The sequence below is a fragment of the Ailuropoda melanoleuca genome, chromosome 2, assembly GCF_002007445.2.
Source record: "Ailuropoda melanoleuca isolate Jingjing chromosome 2, ASM200744v2, whole genome shotgun sequence".
Classification (NCBI taxonomy): domain Eukaryota; kingdom Metazoa; phylum Chordata; class Mammalia; order Carnivora; family Ursidae; genus Ailuropoda; species Ailuropoda melanoleuca.
The window spans coordinates 138,833,972-138,854,567 of NC_048219.1; the positions used below are offsets into that span (position 1 = coordinate 138,833,972).

The 20,596-nt window shown below is 36.2% G+C and overlaps 1 protein-coding gene across 6 annotated transcripts in view; it reads left to right on the forward strand.

Moving 5' to 3' along the window:
* UBR3 (ubiquitin protein ligase E3 component n-recognin 3) overlaps positions 1-20,596 on the forward strand; it is a 238,463-nt gene that overhangs the window by 132,965 nt on the left and 84,902 nt on the right. For 4 of the 6 annotated variants that reach the window (XM_034654712.1, XM_034654715.1, XM_034654713.1 and 1 more), the window contains 3 exons: positions 8,644-8,777; positions 14,699-14,809; positions 19,746-19,958. In XM_034654712.1, coding sequence (XP_034510603.1) covers positions 8,644-8,777; positions 14,699-14,809; positions 19,746-19,958 — 458 coding nt within the window. The remainder of the gene's footprint in view (positions 1-8,643; positions 8,778-14,698; positions 14,810-19,745; positions 19,959-20,596) is intronic. The other 2 variants (XM_034654714.1, XM_034654717.1) reach the window with 1 other exon arrangement.

The following is a 20,596-nucleotide window of genomic DNA, read 5'->3' on the forward strand; positions in this document are numbered from 1 at the left end:
AGTCTCTTATGGTTTGCCTGTCTTTTCTCCCCACCTTCCCTATGTTCATCTGTTTTGTCTCCTAAATTCCACATATAAGTGAAATCATATGGTATTTGTCTTTCTCTGACTGACCTGTTTCGCTTGACGTAATACTCTAGCTGCATCCACATTGTTGCAAATGGTAAGATTTCATTCTTTTCGAAGACTGAGTAATATTCTATTGTGTATGATATATATATCACACACACACACGTATATGTATATGTCTCACATCTTTATCCATTCATCAGACATTTGTGCTCTTTCCATAATTTAGCTATTATTGATAAAGCTGCTGTAAGCACGTGTCCCTTTGAATCAGTATTTTTGTATCCTTTGAGTAAATACCTAGTAGTGCAATTCCTGGATCATAGGGTAGTTCTATTTTTAACTTTTTTATTTTTTTAAAGATTTTATTTATTTATTTGACAGAGAGACAGCAAGAGAGGGAACACAAGCAGGGGGAGAGGGAGGAGAAGCAGGCTTCCCGCCGAGCAGGGAGCCCGATGTGGGGCTCGGTCCCAGGTCCCTTGGATCACACCCTGAGCCGAAGGCAGATGCTTAACGACTGAACCACCCAGGCACCCCTATTTTTAACTTTTTGAAGACCTTCCATACTGTTTTCCAGATTGGCGGCACCAGTTTGCATTCCCACCAACAGTGTAAGAAGTTTCCCCTTTCTCGGGGCAACTGGGTGGCTCAGTCATTAAGCATCTGCCTTCGGCTCAGGCTCAGGGCATGATCCTGGCGTTAAGGGATGGAGCCCTGCATCAGGCTCCTCCCCTGGGAGCCTGCTTCTTCCTCTCCCACTCCCCCTGCTTGTGTTCCCTCTCTTGCAGGCTGTCTCTGTGTCAAATAAATAAGTAAAGTCTTTAAAAAAATAAAAAATAAAATAAAAGTGTAACATTTGGTTTAAGAAAAAAAAAAAAAAAGAAGTTTCCCCTTTCTCTGCTCCTCACCAGCACCTTGTGTTTCCTGTGCTGTTAATTTTAGCCATTCTCACAGGTGTGAGGTGATCTCATTGTAGTTTTGATTTGCATTTCCCTGATGATGAGTGATGTTGAACATCTTTTCAAGTATCTGTTGGCCATCTGTATATATGTCTTTTTTGAGAAAATGTCTCTTCATGTCTTCTTCCCATTTCTTAACTGGATTATTTGTTTTTTTGGGTGTTGAATTTGGTAAGTGCTTTATAGATTTTTGGATACTAACCCTTTATCAGATGTGATTTGCAAATAACTTCTCCCATTCCATCAGTTGCCTTTTAGTTTTGTTGATTGTTTCCTTTGCTGTGCAGAAGCTTTTTATATTGTTGAGGTCCCAATAACTCATTTTTACTTTTGTTTTCCTTGCCATAGGAGATGTCTAGTAAGACGTTGCTATGGCTGATGTTGAAGAGGTTACTGCCTGTGTTTTGCTCTAGGATTTTTATGGTTTCACGTCTCACATTTAGGTCTTTAATCCATTTTGAATTTATTTTTGTAGATGGTGTAAGAAAGTAATCCAGTTTCATTCTTTTGCATGTTGCTCTTCAGCTTTTCCAACACCATTTGTTGAAGAGACTTTTTTTCCTTTGGATATTCTTTCCTGTTTTGTCAAAGATTCGTTGACCATGTAGTTATGGGTCCATTTCTGGGTTTTCTGTTCTGTTCTATTGATCTATGTGTCTGTTTTTGTGCCAGTATCATGCTGTCTTGATGGCGATAGCTTTGTAATATAGCTTGAAGTCCAGAATTTTAGTGCCTCCAGCTTTGCTTTTCTTTTTCAATATTGCTTTAGCTATTTGGGGTCCTTTGTGATTTCATACAAATTTTAGGATTGTTTGTTCTAGCTCTGTGAAAAGGGCTGTTGGTATTTTGATAGGGATTGTATTAACTATGTAGACTGCTTTGGGTAGTATAGACATTTTAACAATATTCTTCCAATCCATGAGCATGGAATGTTTCTTATTTCTTTGTGTCTTCTTCAGTTTCTTTCATAAGTGTTCTATAGTTTTCAGAGTACAGATCTTTTACCTCTTTGGTTAGGTTTATTCCTAGGTATGTTACGGTTTTTGGTGCAATTATAATGAGATCAATTCCTTGATTTCTCTTTCTGCTGCTTCGTTATTGCTGTACACAAATGCAACAGATTTCTTTATGTTGATTTTGTATCCTGCAACTTTGCTAAATTCATTATCAGTTCAGCAATATTTTGGTGGAGTCTTTCAGGTTTTCTACATAGAGTATCATGTCATCTTCCAGTAGTGAAAGTTTGATTTCTTCCCTGCCTATTTGGGTGCCTCTTATTTTTGTTGTCTTAGTGCTGAGGCTAGGACTTCCAGTACTATGTTAAATAACAATGGAGAGAGTGGATATTGCTGTTTTGTTCCTGACCATAGACGAAAAGCTCTCAGTTTTTCCCTACTGAGGATGATATTAGCAGTGGCTTTTTCATATATGGCCTTTATGATATTTAGGTATGTTCCGTCTATCCCTGTTTAGTTGAGGGTTTTTATCAAGAACGGATGCTGTATTTTGTCAGGTGATTTTTCCGCATCTATTGAGAGAATCATATGGTTATCCTTTCTTTTTTTAATGTAGGTGTATCACATTGACTGTTTTGTGAATATTGAACCACCCTTGCAGCTCAGGAATAAATCCCACTTGATCGTGGTGAATATGAATATGGAACATTTTAACCACATAATGAAGCAAAGAGACTAGTGAAATGAACTTCCATGTCTCCATCAATCTTCAATAGTGACTAACTTGGGCTAATCTTATTTATTTCCCTCCATGCCCCAAATTATATTGAAGCACATTCCAGACATCATTTCACTTCATCTATAAATATTTCACTGTTTCATTTAAAAAGAAAGTTCTTCTTTTTTAAACATAACCACAGTCACTCATAAGTAAATTAGTTCCTCAGTATAGTAAAATACCTAGTCAGTGTTCAGAATTCCCCAGTTGTTTATTTACTTTATTTGATTAATTAATTTATAGTTATAGGGTCTCCTTGTAGTCTTTTAATTAGTAGTTCCATTTTCATCTATCCTCATCTTCCTCCCTTCTCCCAAGTAGGGGCCCTCATACTCCCATACATTTTACTTTTTTGAAGAAATTAGGTTGTTGGAGAACATTCTGGATTTTGCTGAATATATCCCCATGATGTTTAACTTGTTCCTCTGTTCTCTGTTTTCTGTCTGTTTGAGATATTAGTGGTGAATAATGATTATTGCCTAGATTCATCAGTTCATCAGAGATCACAAATCTTTCGTTTTTGGTTTGTTTGTTTATTATCTGAGACACTTCTATAAGAGAAATTTTACTTCATCAACTATTTTGGTTACTCTGATGTATATATTATACATGAAGGACAGGATAAATACCATATTCTTTTCATTTATTTACTAGTGCTCAAAGTATTGAGGTAGTGGTTCTTTAGCACTTTCCCAAAAATAATTAATTAGTACTTTTTGTATCACTGTGATCTGTTGCAGTTAATTTCTTGTTGATGGTCACATTCTTCCATCTTTGTTCAGTGGGAGCCTCTTCAAGTTACGTCTTTGGTTCTTTTGACACAAAACTTATATACTTGGGAGTTTACATTTTCTGGCATGGCAAGTTATACCTTTCTGGCCCAGAAATCAGCCATTTTTCTAAGAAGCCTTAGTGTCTTTTGTTGGGAAATGGTACTTAGAGACCACAGTCTGGGTGCTAGTTGTGCTTATTGCTCTAGAGCTTTTTTATAGCCACTGATCCATTATTGGCCTCACTCGAAACCATGTGTTGAAGAAAAGTCCTATGATTTCTCCCCTTAGTCCAACGTTTGAGTTGTGCTGAATTAATAGACTTTTGATTAGGAACCCTTCAAAACACTGCTTAAGATAAGGGCCTTTATTGCCGCTCTATAAAGTTCTAAGGGTACTGCTTTAGATGCCGTCTCACTATTGTGCAGAATGCCTGTTGTAAATATTGACTTGGGGAGCTTCAGTTCTCCATAGAAGAATACAGTATAATATAATCTTTTGCATTTTATTAATCACCACAGTCTTTGCAAAACTTAAGAAAGTCAGTGTTTTAATCTTAGTACTTTAAAAACATATGTATTAAAGAAAAAACATGTTATAAGAAGGAACTGAATCTGGAAAGACCTGAAGATTGAGATTTTTAAACCAAATATCAATGTTCTTGTAGAAAAATGCAGAGTCAGATAAAAACATGAAGGGCAAGGAGGGGAGATGGAGCCGTAAACAGAATTTTTGTATACTATTGGAAGTTGATAATAATGTTTCCAACTTGACTGTTAGAAATTGAAGGTAAGCATTTAAGAAAAAAAACTAAAAAAAGAAATGAGAAGGGAATCAATATGGTAAACTAGAATATTCAATTAATCACAAAAGAAAGCAGTATAAACAAATTGAGGAATATACAGAAATAAAAAGCAAAAAGCAAAATTAAGTCCTTCTAAATCAATAATTATTTGAAATATAAATGGTTTCTAGATTATGCTAAATGAAATAAGTCAAGCAGAGAAAGACAATTATCACAGGATTTCACTCATTTGTGGAACAAGGAATAGCAGGGAGATCATTAGGAGAAGAAAGGGAAAAATGAAGGGAGGGAAAACAGAGGGGGAGATGAACCATGAGAGACTATGGACTCCGGGAAATAAACTGAGGGCTTAGAGGGGAAGGGGGGTGGGGGAAAGGGCTAGCCTGGTGATGGGTATTCAGGAGGGCACGCATTGTATGGAGCACTGGGTGTTATATGCAAACAATGAATCATGGAACACTACATCAAAAATAAGTAAGTAAGTAAATAAATAAAAAGTTCAGAGACAAAAAAAATATAAATGATTTCAACTCTCCAGTTAAAAAGCAGAGATTGACAGAATAGACTAAAAAACATGCTGTCTATAGAATATGCTGTCTATAGGAGATATTTTATTTTATTTTATTTATTTATTTTTAAAAATATTTATCTATTTGACAGAGATAGAGACAGCCAGCGAGAGAGGGAACACAAGCAGGGGGAGTGGGAGAGGAAGAAGCAGGCTCATAGCAGAGGAGCCTGATGTGGGGCTTGATCCCATAACGCCGGGATCACGCCCTGAGCCGAAGGCAGACGCTTAACCACTGTGCCACCCAGGCGCCTCTATAGGAGACATTTTAGATCCAAAGACACAAATAGGTTGAAAATGGATGAGAAAAAGTGTTCCATGCAAATAGAACCAACAGAGAGCTGGGATAGCTATGCTAATATAAGACACAGTAGATTTTAAGCAAAATGTCACAAGAGCAAAAAGACATTATATATTGATAGATGAGTCATTCCATCAAGAAGATATAACAGTTATAAACTTAATACATACCAGGGACATTTGGATGGCTCAGTCAGTTAAGTGTCTGGCTAAGGTCATGATCTCAGGGTTGTGAGATCTCAGGGCTGTGAGATCGAAACCCATGTTGGGCTCAAGCTAAGGGTAGAGCCTGCTTGGGAATCTTTCTCCCCCTCCCTCTGGCTTTCCCCTCCACCTCTCTCTCCCTCCCTCTCTAAATTAAAACAAAAACAAAAACAAACCATTCTTAACAACAGTATGAAACAGGTCTAACCAACTTATATGGAACACTTTATCCAGCAAGAGTAGAATACACATTTTTCTCAATTTTACATGGAACATTCTCCAAGATAGACTATGTATTAGGTCACAAAAGAAGTCATAATACATTTAAAAAGATTGAAATCATCCAAAGCATTCTCTCTAATCACAATGGAATGAAACTAGAAATCAGTAACAGAAGGAAAACTGGAAAATTCACAAATAGGTGGAAATTAAAATAACACATTCTTAAACAACTACTGGGTCCAAGAAGACATTACAAGTGAAATTAGAAGATACTTTGAAAGAAGTGAAAATGAAAACACAACATACCAATACCTATGGGAAAATAGTGCACAGAAGGAAATTTATAGCTGTAAATATTTACATTGAAAACAAAGATCCTAACTTTACACTTAAGGAACTAGAGAAAGAAAAGCAAGCTAAACTCAAAGCTAGCAGATGGAAAGAAATAATAAAGATTAGAGCATAGATAAGTGAAATAGAGAATAGGAAAACAGAAAGAGTCAGCAAATGCAAAAGTTGGTTTCTTGAAAATATCATCAAAATTGACAGTTTTACAACTTGACTGGCCAAGAATAAAAAAACACATAAATAACTAAAGTCAGAAATGAAAGTTGTGAACATTACTGCAGTCCTTAAAGAAGTAAAAGACTATAAAAGAATATTATGAATAATTTTATGTCAGTGAATTTGATATCCTGGATGAAATGGATAAGTTCCTAGAAACACAGAAACTACCAAAACTGACTCAAGAAGAAATAGAAAATTTGAACAGGCATTAAACAGTTAAAGAGAGTGAATCACTAATCAAAAACGTCTCAACAATAAAGGCCCAGGACCAGAAAGTTTCACCCATGATGCTACCAAACATTTTAAGAATTAACATCAGTCCTTCTCAAACTTAAAAAAAAAATAAAATAAAAGGGAATACTTCCTAACTCATTCTATATTAATAGCCTTACCCTGACACCAAAGCCGCATAAAAACATCACAGGAAGAGAAAGTGATAGACCTAGTATCTCTTATGAATATAGATGCAGAAATCCTCAACAAAATCCTAGCAAGCCAAATCCAACGGAGTATTAAGAGGATTATACATTATAGCTAATTTTATTTTAGTTCTATTTCTTCTTTCTGCTGCTGCTGTAAATCTCTTCAGAACTTAGGGCCCACATTCATATACTTGATATTCATTCCTGAAGAATGGTCTTCTCATGCTTACTGAGTCTTGTAGTAATGTATGGTACTGTATGTTTATATCCCCCCTCCCTTTTTTTGTGCTTTGATATTTTATAATTATAAAATCTTAGTATTATTTTTTCCCCTCTTGCTATATACTTCTTTTCCCAACTTTTCACTTTGAAAGTTTTATATCTACAGAATACTCTTTACCTGACTCAACAATTGTTAACATATTGCCATGTTTGTTTTTCTTTCCCTCTCTTTTCTATACACACACACACGCATACACACACATACTTTTTAGAAGAAAATGGTAGATGTCATGATGTTTTATCTCTGAATACTTAAGAATGTATCTCCTAATCACAAGGATATTCTTCTGTACTATTAAACCCAATAAATTTAATATTAATATCTAATATATGCTCAAATTCTCCCAGTAATACTTTATATAACAGATTTCTTGATCCAAGAAGAAGATCATGCATTGCATTTAGTTGTCATTTCTTTCTTTCTTTTTTTTTTTTTTTAGATTTTATTTATTAATTAGAGAGAGAGAGCACAAGCTGGGGACAGGGTGAGGAGAGAGTTGGAGGGAGAAACAGACTCTCCGCTGAGCAGGGAGCCCAGTGTGGGACTCGATCCCAGGACCCTAGGATCACGACCTGAGCCAAAGGCAGACACTTAACCAACTGAGCCACCTAGGTGCCCCTTAGTTGTCATTTCTTGTTAGTTTCCTTGAATCTAAAATAGTTTCTCCAGGCCCTTTTCTAACAGTTTGAAGAGCCTAGGTCAGTTGTTCTGTAGAATATCTCATTTTCTGGATTCATGTGATTATTACCTTATTAGGTTTAAGTTAAACATTTTTGACAATGGCATTATATAAATGATGTTCCTTCCCATTCCGTACGTTAGGAGGTTCATACTGACAGTTTGTCTCATTATTGGTGATGCCAACTAACTTTGATCACTTGGTTATGGCGATAGGTAATCTATGGGATGATACATTGAGACTCTGACACTTCACCCTTTTACTTGATGTCCCTTGCCTGAATCGATGCATGTGTTATCTGTTCGTTTATTCTTTTCAATACTCAGATTTTCTCGAATTTGGCTGTCAAAACTCCTGCAGGTCCTCATGATGTCGCCCCTCAGTGTTTGAATGCCTCCTTGCTCTTTATTATGTACAATTCCAGGCTCCCCTTGAATTTTCCCCCAACCCTGGGTGTGGCTTTTTCTCCAAGGATCTCTGTTTCCTTAAAAGGGAAATAGTGAGAAATAGTATATTTAGAAATGAACTTTATTGATACTGGGGAATTGTAACTTCTAGGCTTTTTCAGTGGACAAATTTTGAAAACCATTCATCCTTCATTGATCAGTTGATCATCCATCCATCCATCCATCCACCCAAAGTTCATACTAATATTTTAATGTTATTTCAAAAAAACAAATATTGTCATACTTTAAAAACTTATTTATTTATTTGACAGGTTGGGAGGGGCAGAGGGACAGGGAGAGGGAGAGAATCTCAAGCAAACTCCACACTGAGCGTGGAATGTGATGTGGGGCTCAGTCTCACAACCCTGAGATCATTACCTGAGCTGAAACCAAGAGTTGGATGCTTAACCAACTGAACCACCCAGGCTCCCCTGTCATATTTTAAGCTTTATTTACTCTGTAGAAGAAACTAGAATATCCCTTTTTTGGGTTCTTTAAAAATATTCTAATAGTAGAAAAATTAGGGTAGCTTGTGATAAATAACAGCTTTTGGTGAATCATGTTGAATCAGGTTGGTTATTTAATGGGCTCTTATTTTTGTTGTTAATGTAGTTTTGGGGCAGTGCCGTGACAACATTGAGCCAAAAAAATTGCCTATCACTGAAGAAGAGCAGATTTACCCTTGGGATACATGTGCAGCAGTTCATGATGTGAGACTTTCATTATTACAGCGTTATTTTAAGGATGTAAGTACCTTTTTTATCATATAGTATTTTTGTCTTCAAAATTGATGATTACTTCTCTCCAGAGTTTTATTTATATTTTTTCTTCTATCAAATGTCATTCTGATTTGGAGTATTGAAGTTTTTAAAAAAAATTAATATATGGATAGTAAAGAAATGGAAATCTGTTAATAAATAAAAATTTCAGGTTATAAATGTTATACCTATGTTTTAAATGTTGTTTATTGTGAGATATACACATTCAGTTCAATGGAATGGTATTCACTCTATAAAAACTTTTAGATTTGGCATGAATATTTTATGAAGATTTTTGCGTCCTTCTTTACTTTCATTTAAAGATATACAATAAGATCTCATTATGATACTTTCAAAATGTAAAGTAGGGGCAGATTTAATTCATGACTTCTGTGGTTTCTTGTGAACTTGGTAGGTTTTTTCTAACCCTTTGCACCTAGGGGTTCTGTCTAGCACTCAGGTGTTCATAAGTCTTGGAAGATCAGCTTAATTTATTTAGTAGCACTTGCATTGTTAACTTCCTTGTAAAATTTCTGTACCATTTTTAGTATTTTTTCAGTGGATTATCAAACTGGGTTTCTTTCAGAACCTTTTGTTGTTTTTGGATCTGTTGTATCTTGAATTAAGTACACATATAGTAAGAACTTAAAATAGTTAAAATACAAAGTGAAACATTATTTTTAGTTAGCTATATGAGATGCGTATCTTGAAAGATTTCCAGATATAATTCTTTTTGCCCATAATGTGCTGGAGTAATTGGAAGAAACTAATAGGAGAGGTGGAAGACAAAATACTTAATTAGAATAAACAATAACTGACTTAGTGATGATAAACATCAGAATAGAATGTGGTTCAGTAGTCCGGACTGAGGAGAAGGGTTCTGGTGGATTCTGGTGGAGATGATGGCTCTAGTTAGGGAGGCATTGTGTAGAATAGAAAGAGTTCCAGGTGAGAAAAAACTGGGTCTTGGTCTTAGCAATGTAAGCTTGCCAGGTAAATAGTCTAAGATTCAGCTTCCTCAGCAATAAAATAGGGCTCATGTGGTCTTTCATACAGTCACCTACCAGGTTAAAAATTTCTTTAGATCATTTTACACATTATAAAGGTCAGTATAAATGTATAGTGGAGTTTTTAATATTCAAACTAGCCTTTTCAGAGGGCTCAAATTAGGTAGGCCTTATTTAAGGCAGTTTGGGTTAGGTAATGAGGACTGTGCTTCCATATATTTTCAGAGGCTTTAAAATAAAATTATTATTATTTGGAAAAAGAAGCCTGTGTGTGTGCGTGCATGCATATGCACACATGCACTCATTTTCACACTTTTGTCTTTATTCTCTATTGTTTCTTTGAGGATTTTTACAGCATATATATATTATTACTTTATTAATAATAGACCAATAAATATCTTCATTTTGAAGAATATGATGAAATTGTGCTAAGTTCTGCTTTTGCAGAAATTTACTACCACTTTATATAGATTTTATTTTGTTGCCATAATCCTGGTTTTAATTTTGTCATTTTGAATCACTTTAGAGTAGATGAGTAAAGATGAATCCTAGAGCCAAACAAAATAGCCAAATAACTTGATTCAGTGAAAGCATAACTGAGACTTAAGAGCAAAATAAGTTTGAGGGAAGGGGAGATCTAATAAAGGAGAGAAAGAGTATGGTATCTCTTTTTAAAGCAGCTGGAATAGTTATTCATTTCTAGAAAAAAAATCTCTTTTGTAAGAACTCTGAACTGAAATCTGAATTGGATAGAATCTCTATATGTGGGATTGTATTCTTAAATTATTTATATTTTTACATAGTACTTTTTTGCTTTCATCATGTTTATTTTATGTATATCTGGCGTGCTTCCTGGACCTCTAGAGGCGTAAGGCTGTTCTTATATTGGTTTTATGGTTCCCTCAAGGCCTAGCAGGTGCTATGTGGGTTGTAGATGCTTACTGGATTTCTTACTGAATGACTCTAGTATAGAGTACCAGAGTTTTGTAGGCAGACAGACAGTATACAGCACAAAATTTATTATTAATGGACACTGATTCTGATTACAAATGAACTGTGTCGATTCCGTCTCTTCACACCAGTTGCACGCATTTTACAGAGTTGACCCACAGAATTTTAGTCATGCAAGATACTGCTGCTGCTGAAACTCGGAGTATTATATATGAGAGACAGGACCCAGTAGGAAGGGAACCTGAGCTTTAGAGTCAGATAGACTTGGGTTTGAACTGGGGCTCTGCCATTTATAACTACATAATCTTGGTAAACTTTTCATTCTTTTTTTGTAAGGTCTTAATAAATATTGAGATTGTGAAGATTCAGCATTAAGCAATTCTTAGCACAGTGGTGGGCACATCATTGAAGTCTTTCTAGAATATTAGTCTTGTATTAGTGTTTTCCTGTCTTTTTTAAAAATTCTGATTCATGTAAGAAATCTAACAGTTACATAGGTAAATGATGTACTGATTTTAGTTTAGTTTTTTTTAAAGATTTATTTATTTATTTATTTGAGAGAGAAAGAGACAGCAAGGGGAGAAGGGACAGAGGGAGAAGGAAAGAAAGTCTCAAGCAGACTCCATGCTGAGTGCGGAGCCCGATGTAGGTCCTGTTCTCAAGACCCTGAGATCACGTCCTTAGCTGAAACCAAGAGTCAGACGCCCAACTGACTGCACCACCCAGGCGCCCCCTGATTTTAGTTTTGAAAGCTAACCGCTTTTATTAAAAAGAAAAATTGTTTTTATAATACATTGCCAAAGAGAGCAGCTTGTTTGTTGACTACCAACCATTCTAAAATGATCTAAATCTGCCACTACTTCAAATGGCTCCAAAACATAAAACAGAGATAAGCAGGTCTCTGTTGCCTTTCTGATTTGTAAAAATAGAAACTAGCTCACCTGCTGTGCGTATTTGATTTGTGCTGTTACACATCTTTAAAATGTCTAGGAAGGCGTTTTGCACTGTGTAATATTTTCAACTTTCAGTTACTCATGAAGAGTCTTGATTTAACATTGGAATATTGTTTACTATTGTTTATAGATTTTTTGGTTATCTTACATTATAATGTAAACATTTCATTTCAATGTAAAAATAAAGTTTAAAGGTGTTTCGAGCTTAATGGCTTTCGAACCTTTCATCAAGTGCTGTCAGTCATGGTATACCTTGTTCCTAATATTGCTCTGGCGTGGCCATCTGTTTACTACAGACTCTAGAGGGTAAACTCAAGTTCAGGCCCAAGTGCTGTTTGACAGAGGCCAAATGAAAATTCAAAGAAAATTATTTGAAAATTCTAAGCCTGTTTATAGGCTGAAGGGAAGGAATTAGTAGAGGAGAGAAGAATAAGTTCAAGACAGAAGAGAAGGAGGAGATAAAAGCAATTAACTTTTAGAACAGATTTCAAAAGGGTATTATAGTTGCTTATATAATCTGGGTCCCTTCTTTATTGCATATTAAGCCTTTGTAAATGTTAAGGTACCTTTTGGGGTTATCTTATGACCAAATCTGTAGTCTAGACGAATGTATGGAGGGTGATGCATTATGCAGAGAAGAAATTGGAATCAGGGAGACTGGTTAAGAAACTTTATTGAAGAGGTACCTGGGTGGCTTGGTTGGTTAGGTGACCAGCTCTTGATTTCGGCTGAGGTGATGATCTCAAGAGTTGTGAGATCAAGCCCCATGTGGGTGCCCTGCTGAGCAGGGAGTGTGCTTGGAATTCTCTCTCTCCCTCTCCTTCATTCCCTCCGCACTCCTCCCCTATCCTCCTGCATGGTTGTGCACAGGGTCTCTCTTCCTCTCAAATAAATAAATCTTTAAAAAAAAAAAAAAAGAAACTTTATTGAAGAACCCACTCCCCCACAACAAATGATACAGACATGAATGTTATAGTGGGAACAAAGAGGAGGAGCCCAAATCACAAGTTATTTAGGAGATGGAATCTGTGTGGTTTGGGAGATAATACTGTGGTGTGAAGGAAAGTTCAATGACTCTTAGCTTTCTGATTTGGTGACTAAATAGATTGTGGAGTTTTTAAACCAAGAGGAAAAGAAAGATTCATGGAAAAAATGACAAACTTATGCCACATTTGTAAAAAAATATTTTTTTTATTTGTTTTAGAGAGAGCTTGCGCACACGCACATGTGCGAGCAGGGGAATGGGTAGAGGGAGAGTATCTTAAGTAATCTCCAAGTTAAGTGCAGAGCCTGACATGGGGCTTGATCTCAGGACCCTAAGATCATGACCTGAGCCAAAATCAAGAGTCGGACGCTTAATCAACTGAGCCACCCAGGTGCCCCATGACACATTTTTTTCTTATCTGAGGGATATCAAACTAGAGATTTCTGCTTGGAAGTTGAGTATTTGATCTGTCACTGAGGCAAGCCATCCAAGTTTGGAAGGTAGTTGAATTTACTGATTAAGTCACTCAGGGAGAACAGTTTTAGTAAGAAGAGAGTAGCACAAAAAAAACAGAACCTTGAGGAATATAAACATTGAAGGAGCAGGTGAAGAAAAAAAGTGTCTTTAAAGGAAGCCTAAACCGAATGGTTTAAAGAGTTCAGAGGAAAATCAAAAGAGAGTAGCATTGTGGAAGCCAAGGGGAAGTAGGCATTTTAAGAAAGAAGTTGTTATTCCGTTGTGTGTGTGTGTGTGTGTCTGCGCACGTATCCATTCATCTATTGATGGGCAATTGGGCTGCTTCCATAATTATAATACTTCTGTAAACATAGGGGCACATGTGTCCCTTTGAATTAGGACTTTTGTATTTTGTGTGTATATACCCAGTAGTGTGATTACTGGATCATAGGGTAGTTCTTTTTTAACTTTTTGAGGAACTTCTGTACTGTTTTCCATAGCAGCTGTACCAATTTACATTCCCACCAACAGTGCATGAGGGTTCCTTTTTTTCCCACATTCTTGCCAACACCTGTTGTTTCTTGTGTTTTTGATTTTACCCATTCTGACAGGTACGAGGTGATAGCTCACTGTAGTTTTGATTTGCATTTACCTGATGATGAGTGATGTTGAGCATCTTTTCATGTGTCTGTTGGCCATCTGGATGTCTTCTTTGGAGAAATGTCTGTTCATGTCTTCTGCCCATTTTTTAAATGGATTATTTGTTTTTTGGGTGTTGAATTCTATAAATTTTTCATGTATTTTGGAAACTAACCCTTTCAGCCATAAAAAAAGAATGAAATGTTTCCATTTACAACATGGATGAAGCTAGAGAGTATAATGCTAAGCAAAGTATAAGTCAGAGAAAGACAAATACCATATGATTTCACTCACATGTGAAATTTAAGAAACAAAACAAATGAGCAAAGGAAAGAGAGAGACAACATAAGGGAGAATAATAGAGAACAAACCAATGGATACCAGTGGGGAGGTGGGTTGGGTGGTGGGTGAAGTAGGTGATGGGAATTAAGGCGTGCACTTGTTGTGATAAGCACTGGGTGATGTATGAAACTGTTGAATCACTATAATGTACACCTGAAACTAATACAAACTGTGTTAACTATACTGGAATTAAAAGAAAAGAAAAAGTTGTTAATGTCAGATATCACAGAGAGATTAAGTACCATATAAAACAGGTAAAATAATCAACAGCAGAATAGTTTACACTGAACTATAGTATAATACGGAGAGTTTATTTTTCGTGGTGTGGAGAAAGTGTAATTTATAATTATTCTCATTCATTATGAGCCTAGATATTTGGAAGCTAAAACTTTGTGGTATTCAAGTTTAAAGATACTGCCTTATGACCGTCAAGTTGGGTGTTAACTTTATATCACAAAAATATAAAGTTTGTATTAGTATAACAATATGAAATCATTCAGAGGTTTATGTGGATATATTTAAATATGCTTATGTTTCTTTAAAACTAATTGTATTTTGTCTTTTTTTTTTTTTAAGAGTTCTTGTCTCTTGGCAGTATCAATTGGCTGGGAAGGAGGTGTTTATGTACAAACCTGTGGCCACACATTACATATAGATTGTCATAAATCTTACATGGAATCGTTACGGGTAAGTTGATTTAAAGATGTATATATCTTTCTAGGTATTAAATATTTTTATAGCATTTATAGCAATATTTTATACATCCCAGTTCATCTTAGGTGATTTTGATTGCCATTTAAACTATGCAGCCTTGTGATTAGCTTTAGGGATTTCATTTTTTTACTTCACTTTAGCAAATTATTTCCATGGTAGTAATTTTAGCCTTTGCTACTCTAGTTCTGAAATATTAAGCTTTACTATCCTACCATATCATTTTATTATATGATCATTCTTCAGAGTCTCTTATTTTCATTCTCATTAGTGTGTTTTCCTTCTGACGTCAAGATCTCTAGTCCTTTAACCCCTTTGCATTTTTCCTAGTAGTAGTTCTTCCCTAGACTCACTTTTTTGTATTATGCCTAATCTGCTCTGAATAGCAGGCATTTAATCCTCTTGTCTTGATTTGAGACCCAGGCAGCTAACCCTGCTAGAAGAATCCTAAAACTAAGTGAAGTGGTATGTCTGTACATTTGTGGTTTCCTGTATAATAGTGGCTTAGACTAGCCACTATTTTGCCTCCCCTATCCCAGGCTCTTCACTTAAACTCCAAGATCCCTTCCCTCTCATCAGATTCTGTCTCTTCTTTGGTCGCCAAGAAAACAGTGTGGGTTTCCGTCACATACTAAGCTTAGCTTCTTACTTTGCTTATCTATTCCCTGATAAATGAGTCTACATCCCAACCAATCCTTCCTTTTTACTCTTTGAGGTAGTATTCCTTCTTCTGTTCAGGAATAATTTTTCTGTTGATGCTCTAGTATTCCTTTCTCTGTTTCACCTCGGGGGCCTTGTTCTGTTAGTAAGTAACCTCCTTTTCTTCTGTATCTTCAGTTTTTCTGCCTGTTCTGTCCTTTCTTTTCAGTTCATAAAGATGCTCAGGCCCCTGTCATTCCGAATTTCTTCCCTTAACCTTGCATTCCCCTGTAGCTGCAGTTTTTCTCAGCTGAGCTTCTTAAAAGCATGGCCTTCTCTATTTCCCAATTCCTAACTCGGAAGCAGTGGATTCCTACTTTTCCCTTCATATCCTTCCCTCTCACATTCAGTCACTTAGTAAATTCCACTTATTCCGTCTCTTAAATCTCACTTGACTATATTCTACTTTCATTATTCTTCTACCTTTTTGTGTATGCCTTCATCTGTTATCTTGACTATTGCAATTGCTTTCTCATCAGTTTCCTTACTCCAAGTCTAAATTATTCACTATATTGATCTTTCTAAAATGTAAATCTGATATGTCGTTGGCTTAAAAATCCTTTACTGAATTCTTCCTGATGGGGTAAAGTTCACTCTTCTCTGAATAGTGTTCAAGGTACTTCATGATCTGGGCTTGCCTGTTGCTTTAGCTTTATCTTTCATCAATTCAGCATTAATAAGCTAATTAATAGTTCCTTAAGCACAATAAGCATTTTTCATACATCTCCAATCATTCATTCAAAAATATTTTACACAGTATCTACAGTGTTCCAGATACTGTGATAGACATTGGGGATTCAACAGTGAATAAGACACAGTTCCTTCCTTCCAGGGGTTTACTATGCATTGCGTGAGATAGAATAAATAGACAGTTGCAGTATATATGTTAAGTGTTATGAGGTATACACAGGGTCTTATTGGAACATATGCCGAAAACATTTGATGAAGTATGGTGCTTGAGTGATGATAGATAAGACTGGAAAAGTAATTAGGGTTCATACTGTAAAGGGCCTGTGGTTCATGTAAGGATTTTGAACTTTATTTAAATAGGTTCTTTACAGAGAGCCATTTTAAGCAGAGTTATGGCATCTCCAGAAAGGTCATTGTGGCAGCTGTGCAGATGATAGGGGATTATCGTGGGATTGCAGTAGAGTAAGAAAGACTGCGATGGTATTTAGGAGGTACAAGATGATAGTGGCTTGAGCTCAGAGATTTGAAATATATTTAGCAGAAGGGTCTTCTGGACTTGGTGAGAGATAGCATGTGGAATGTAAGGAGGAGGAAGGAATCAAGGTGAGAGATAATTGTGATCATTGCAAGATTTTGATTGGGAATAAGAGTCTCACATTAGGTGGATCATAGTGGCAACAGTATGATTGGAAGACTAGTTAGGAGATATTAACAAAGAGAGTAGAAGGAAGAAAGTGGATGGAAGGACTTATGGGGTTTATTGAGTAAACATTGGAGTGGAAGAAGGCAGAAAGCTGAAGGAAGTGTCATGACTCTCTTCTTTCTGATATAGGTGTAGCATTATGCTTCTAGAGTAAAGGGAGCAAGCCTGGGGTAGGTGAAAGGACTTGAGAAGTGAGGAGGCAGTTTGGAAAAACCACTTTGGAATTGGGTGAGAGAATTCTTCCTAGGATGTTGGAGAAAGATTGCCAAGAAGTATTCAGGGCTCAGTTGAGGTGGAAACAGTTTGTAGCAAAAAGTCATTTCCGCTTTCTTTAATAACACTTAATTTGAGTGCAGAATTGGAGAAGTCATACATTGGGTTAATTTTGTATGAAGGTTTTATGGGTTACGTATGATGGAAGGACATATGGAGGGGTAATGAGAAGTATTAACTGAACAGTTTTTGAAGTGGTACATCATGGTGTGCAGGCAGAATAGGAAACAGTTTGTAGCAAGAAGTTGTTTCAGTTTTCTTTAATAACACTTAATTTGAGTGCAGAATTGGAGAAGTCATACACTGGGTTAATTTTGTATGAAGGTTTTATGGGTTACATATGATGGAAGGACATATGGAGGGGTAATGAGAAGTATTAACTGAACAGTTTTTGAAGTGGTACATCATGGTGTGTAGGCAGAATAGGAAAGGCTTGATAAACTGGGAGAGAAGGGAGGATTTAAAGCTAAAGGAGATAGGCACTGGGAGTCACACTGTAAGCTGTTTGGATTTAACATTTTCAGATATGAACCATTTGGGTCATTTTAGTATAAGGGGTTGGTCATGGTAACAGATACTGGAGTAGAGTGGAGGTCAGTGCCATAGGAGCTAATGAGGTCAAAGAGCTGGTGGACTAAGATATAAGATCGGTTGTCCCCATACACACCTAATTAGCATAAGAGGGTCGTAGGACTTGGAGCAATGAGGAAAACCAAAGTCTTCAGTGATTGAGGGCAGTAGATGACAGTAAAAAGGAAGGAAAAGGGTGATATCCCTAAATGACGTGAGCCACAAAGGTGGGAGAATGCAAGAGTAAAGATCTCAAGCCAGCACTAGAGACGAGAAGAATGCTGAGGTGTGAGGGCTGTGGGGGAAGAGCAGTGCCTACATGAGAAGGCTTCTGGGGAGGCTTCAATAAAAAAAACCTAGTTTCAATCAAGGCAAGGAGGGAGATCTAGCATTCTTTAAAATTAAGGCCGTAGGGGAGCTTATCATAGAATGTCCTTCAATGATCAGGACTCTTAACCCAGCCTTCTATACACCCTTCTTGTGTATCTTTAAAATTTAGCTCACAGGTCTTCTCTGAGAAGCTTTTTCTGTTGTATTTTTCACACTATTATTGTAATGTATTTGTTTCTATTTGCTTTTATATTATTAGTACCTTAATGAAGATGTATCTTAAGTCTATATGCCATCACCTGGCATAGCATTTGACACACGATAGGAGCTTAGTAAATAGTTACAGAATGGGATTTCAGAAGATGTGGTGTTACATTTTTAAGAACTTGAAAAAAAATAAATGTCAAAAAGTAAAAAAAAAAAAAGTAGAATTTGGTTCTTTTAGTCAAAGTATTTGAGATCCAAGATATAGTGAAATGAGCACTACATTAAGAGTGGGGAAACTTAAATTCATCCTAACGTTGTCATTACCTTTATAACCATAGGCAGATTGATTTTCTTCTCTTTGTATCCTTTTTCCTCATCACTTTTGTCTTGTTAGTAATAAGGTTCATATTGTAGCATTCATACATTTACATTAATGCATTAATACATATTTTGAGATAAAGCATTAGGTTAGTGGCAGAATAAGAAAGAGACTGCTGGTAAAAAGAGCAGTATAGTGGGTAGAACTACACAACTGTCACGGCCTAAAAGAGCAAAATGGCTGTGTGGTGGTGTCAGGCAAAAGAAAGGAAAAAAATGTAACAGTCTGGATTTTTGCCTTAAGTCCTCTGGTTAGTTAGCATGTATAGCAGTCTCATGAGTAAGAATTTCCTCCTAGGGACATATACTTATGTGTCTGTGTTTAGAAAATTCTGTTTTCTCCTCTTCTATCAGAAACATCTGAAAGAAAGGGTGTCACACTTACATTCTGAGTACTCTAACTGAAACTTTCCCCTATCCATTAAACCCAAACAAATTCACTGCATAAGTCCAGTTAGTTGTGTTTGTCAGTTAGACAAAGACACATCACATTTTTTACGCTTGATTTATTCTCAGAAGTTGTCTATTCTCTATTGAGGAACATGGGCACTGAGAAAATCTTCCTAGTGGTCAACTGTAGATTATAAAAATGAGGGCATGGGGTAAGGGGAAGGTGATCCACTGTAACGTGGCCTACTTTTTAAGTTATTCTTTATCCTAATTCCATATTACACATCAGTTGCCTCATTATTTGAATGTAAGCAGTTCTTGGTGATGGCAAGTGTTGCATGATTGCCATTTTGAGTGAAGTCATTTGATAAGCTTCAACAAATGAGAGACTTTATGTTTTTTTCTTCAAGTAACAGCTTTTTTTTTTAATTTAAATTCAATTAATTAACATGTACTGTATTATTAGTTTCAGAGGTAGAGTTTAGTGATTCATCAGTTGTATATAATACCCAGTGCTCATTACATCAAGAGACTTTATGTTTTTAAGACATATTAGAGATGTCTTTTTTTTTTTTTGCATAGTTCATTTGTTTATGAAATGTAATGGTGTAAATTTTTGTTTTCTGTAAAGGTGTTCGCATTATGAATCTGTATGTTTATTTCATCTTTTAGAATGACCAGGTTCTTCAGGGGTTCTCAGTGGACAAAGGAGAATTCACATGTCCTCTCTGTAGGCAGTTTGCTAACAGTGTTCTTCCTTGTTATCCTGGGAGCAATGTGGAAAGTAACCTTTGGCAACGTCCTAGTAACAAAAGCATACAAGATCTCATAAAGGAAGTGGAAGAGCTGCAGGGACGGCCGGGAGCTTTCCCAGTAAGCATCAGTGTAAGGCAGAAATATCCTGGTAAACTCAGCCTTGCTTTCAGCTCTCATTTTCTTTCCTTTCATTTTCATTCCTTTCTAAATTACTCTGGACCTTTAAACATTTAAAAGCAATTGCTTTTAGATGTTTTTCTCTTCTGTTTGTGGTTACTAAAAACAAAAATGAGAATAATGGAACAAATTATTACCAGAGGCTATACTTATCCTTAGTCCAAATTTATTTATTTTTATTTATTTTTATTTTTAAAGATTTTATTTATGTGACAGAGAGACAGCCAGTGAGACAGGGAACACAGCAGGGGAGTGGGAGAGGAAGAAGCAGGCTCCCAGCGGAGGAGCCCGATGTGGGACTCAATCCTGGAACGCCGGGACCACGCCCTGAGCCAAAGGCAGACGCTTAACGACTGGGCTACCCAGGCACCCCAAAATTGTTATAGTTTTAATATACATCTTCCCGATCATGAAATCCTATAAGCTTAGATATCGTTAGACTCTTTTAAGAGTTGAAATCTTTAAAAACAAAGCCAAACAATTAAACAAATTACATATATATGTATCTCGCAATGTAAAGCATAGTCTAATCACTTAGAAATATGCCCATTAGATATATTAGGATTAAGATGATACATTTACATACACAC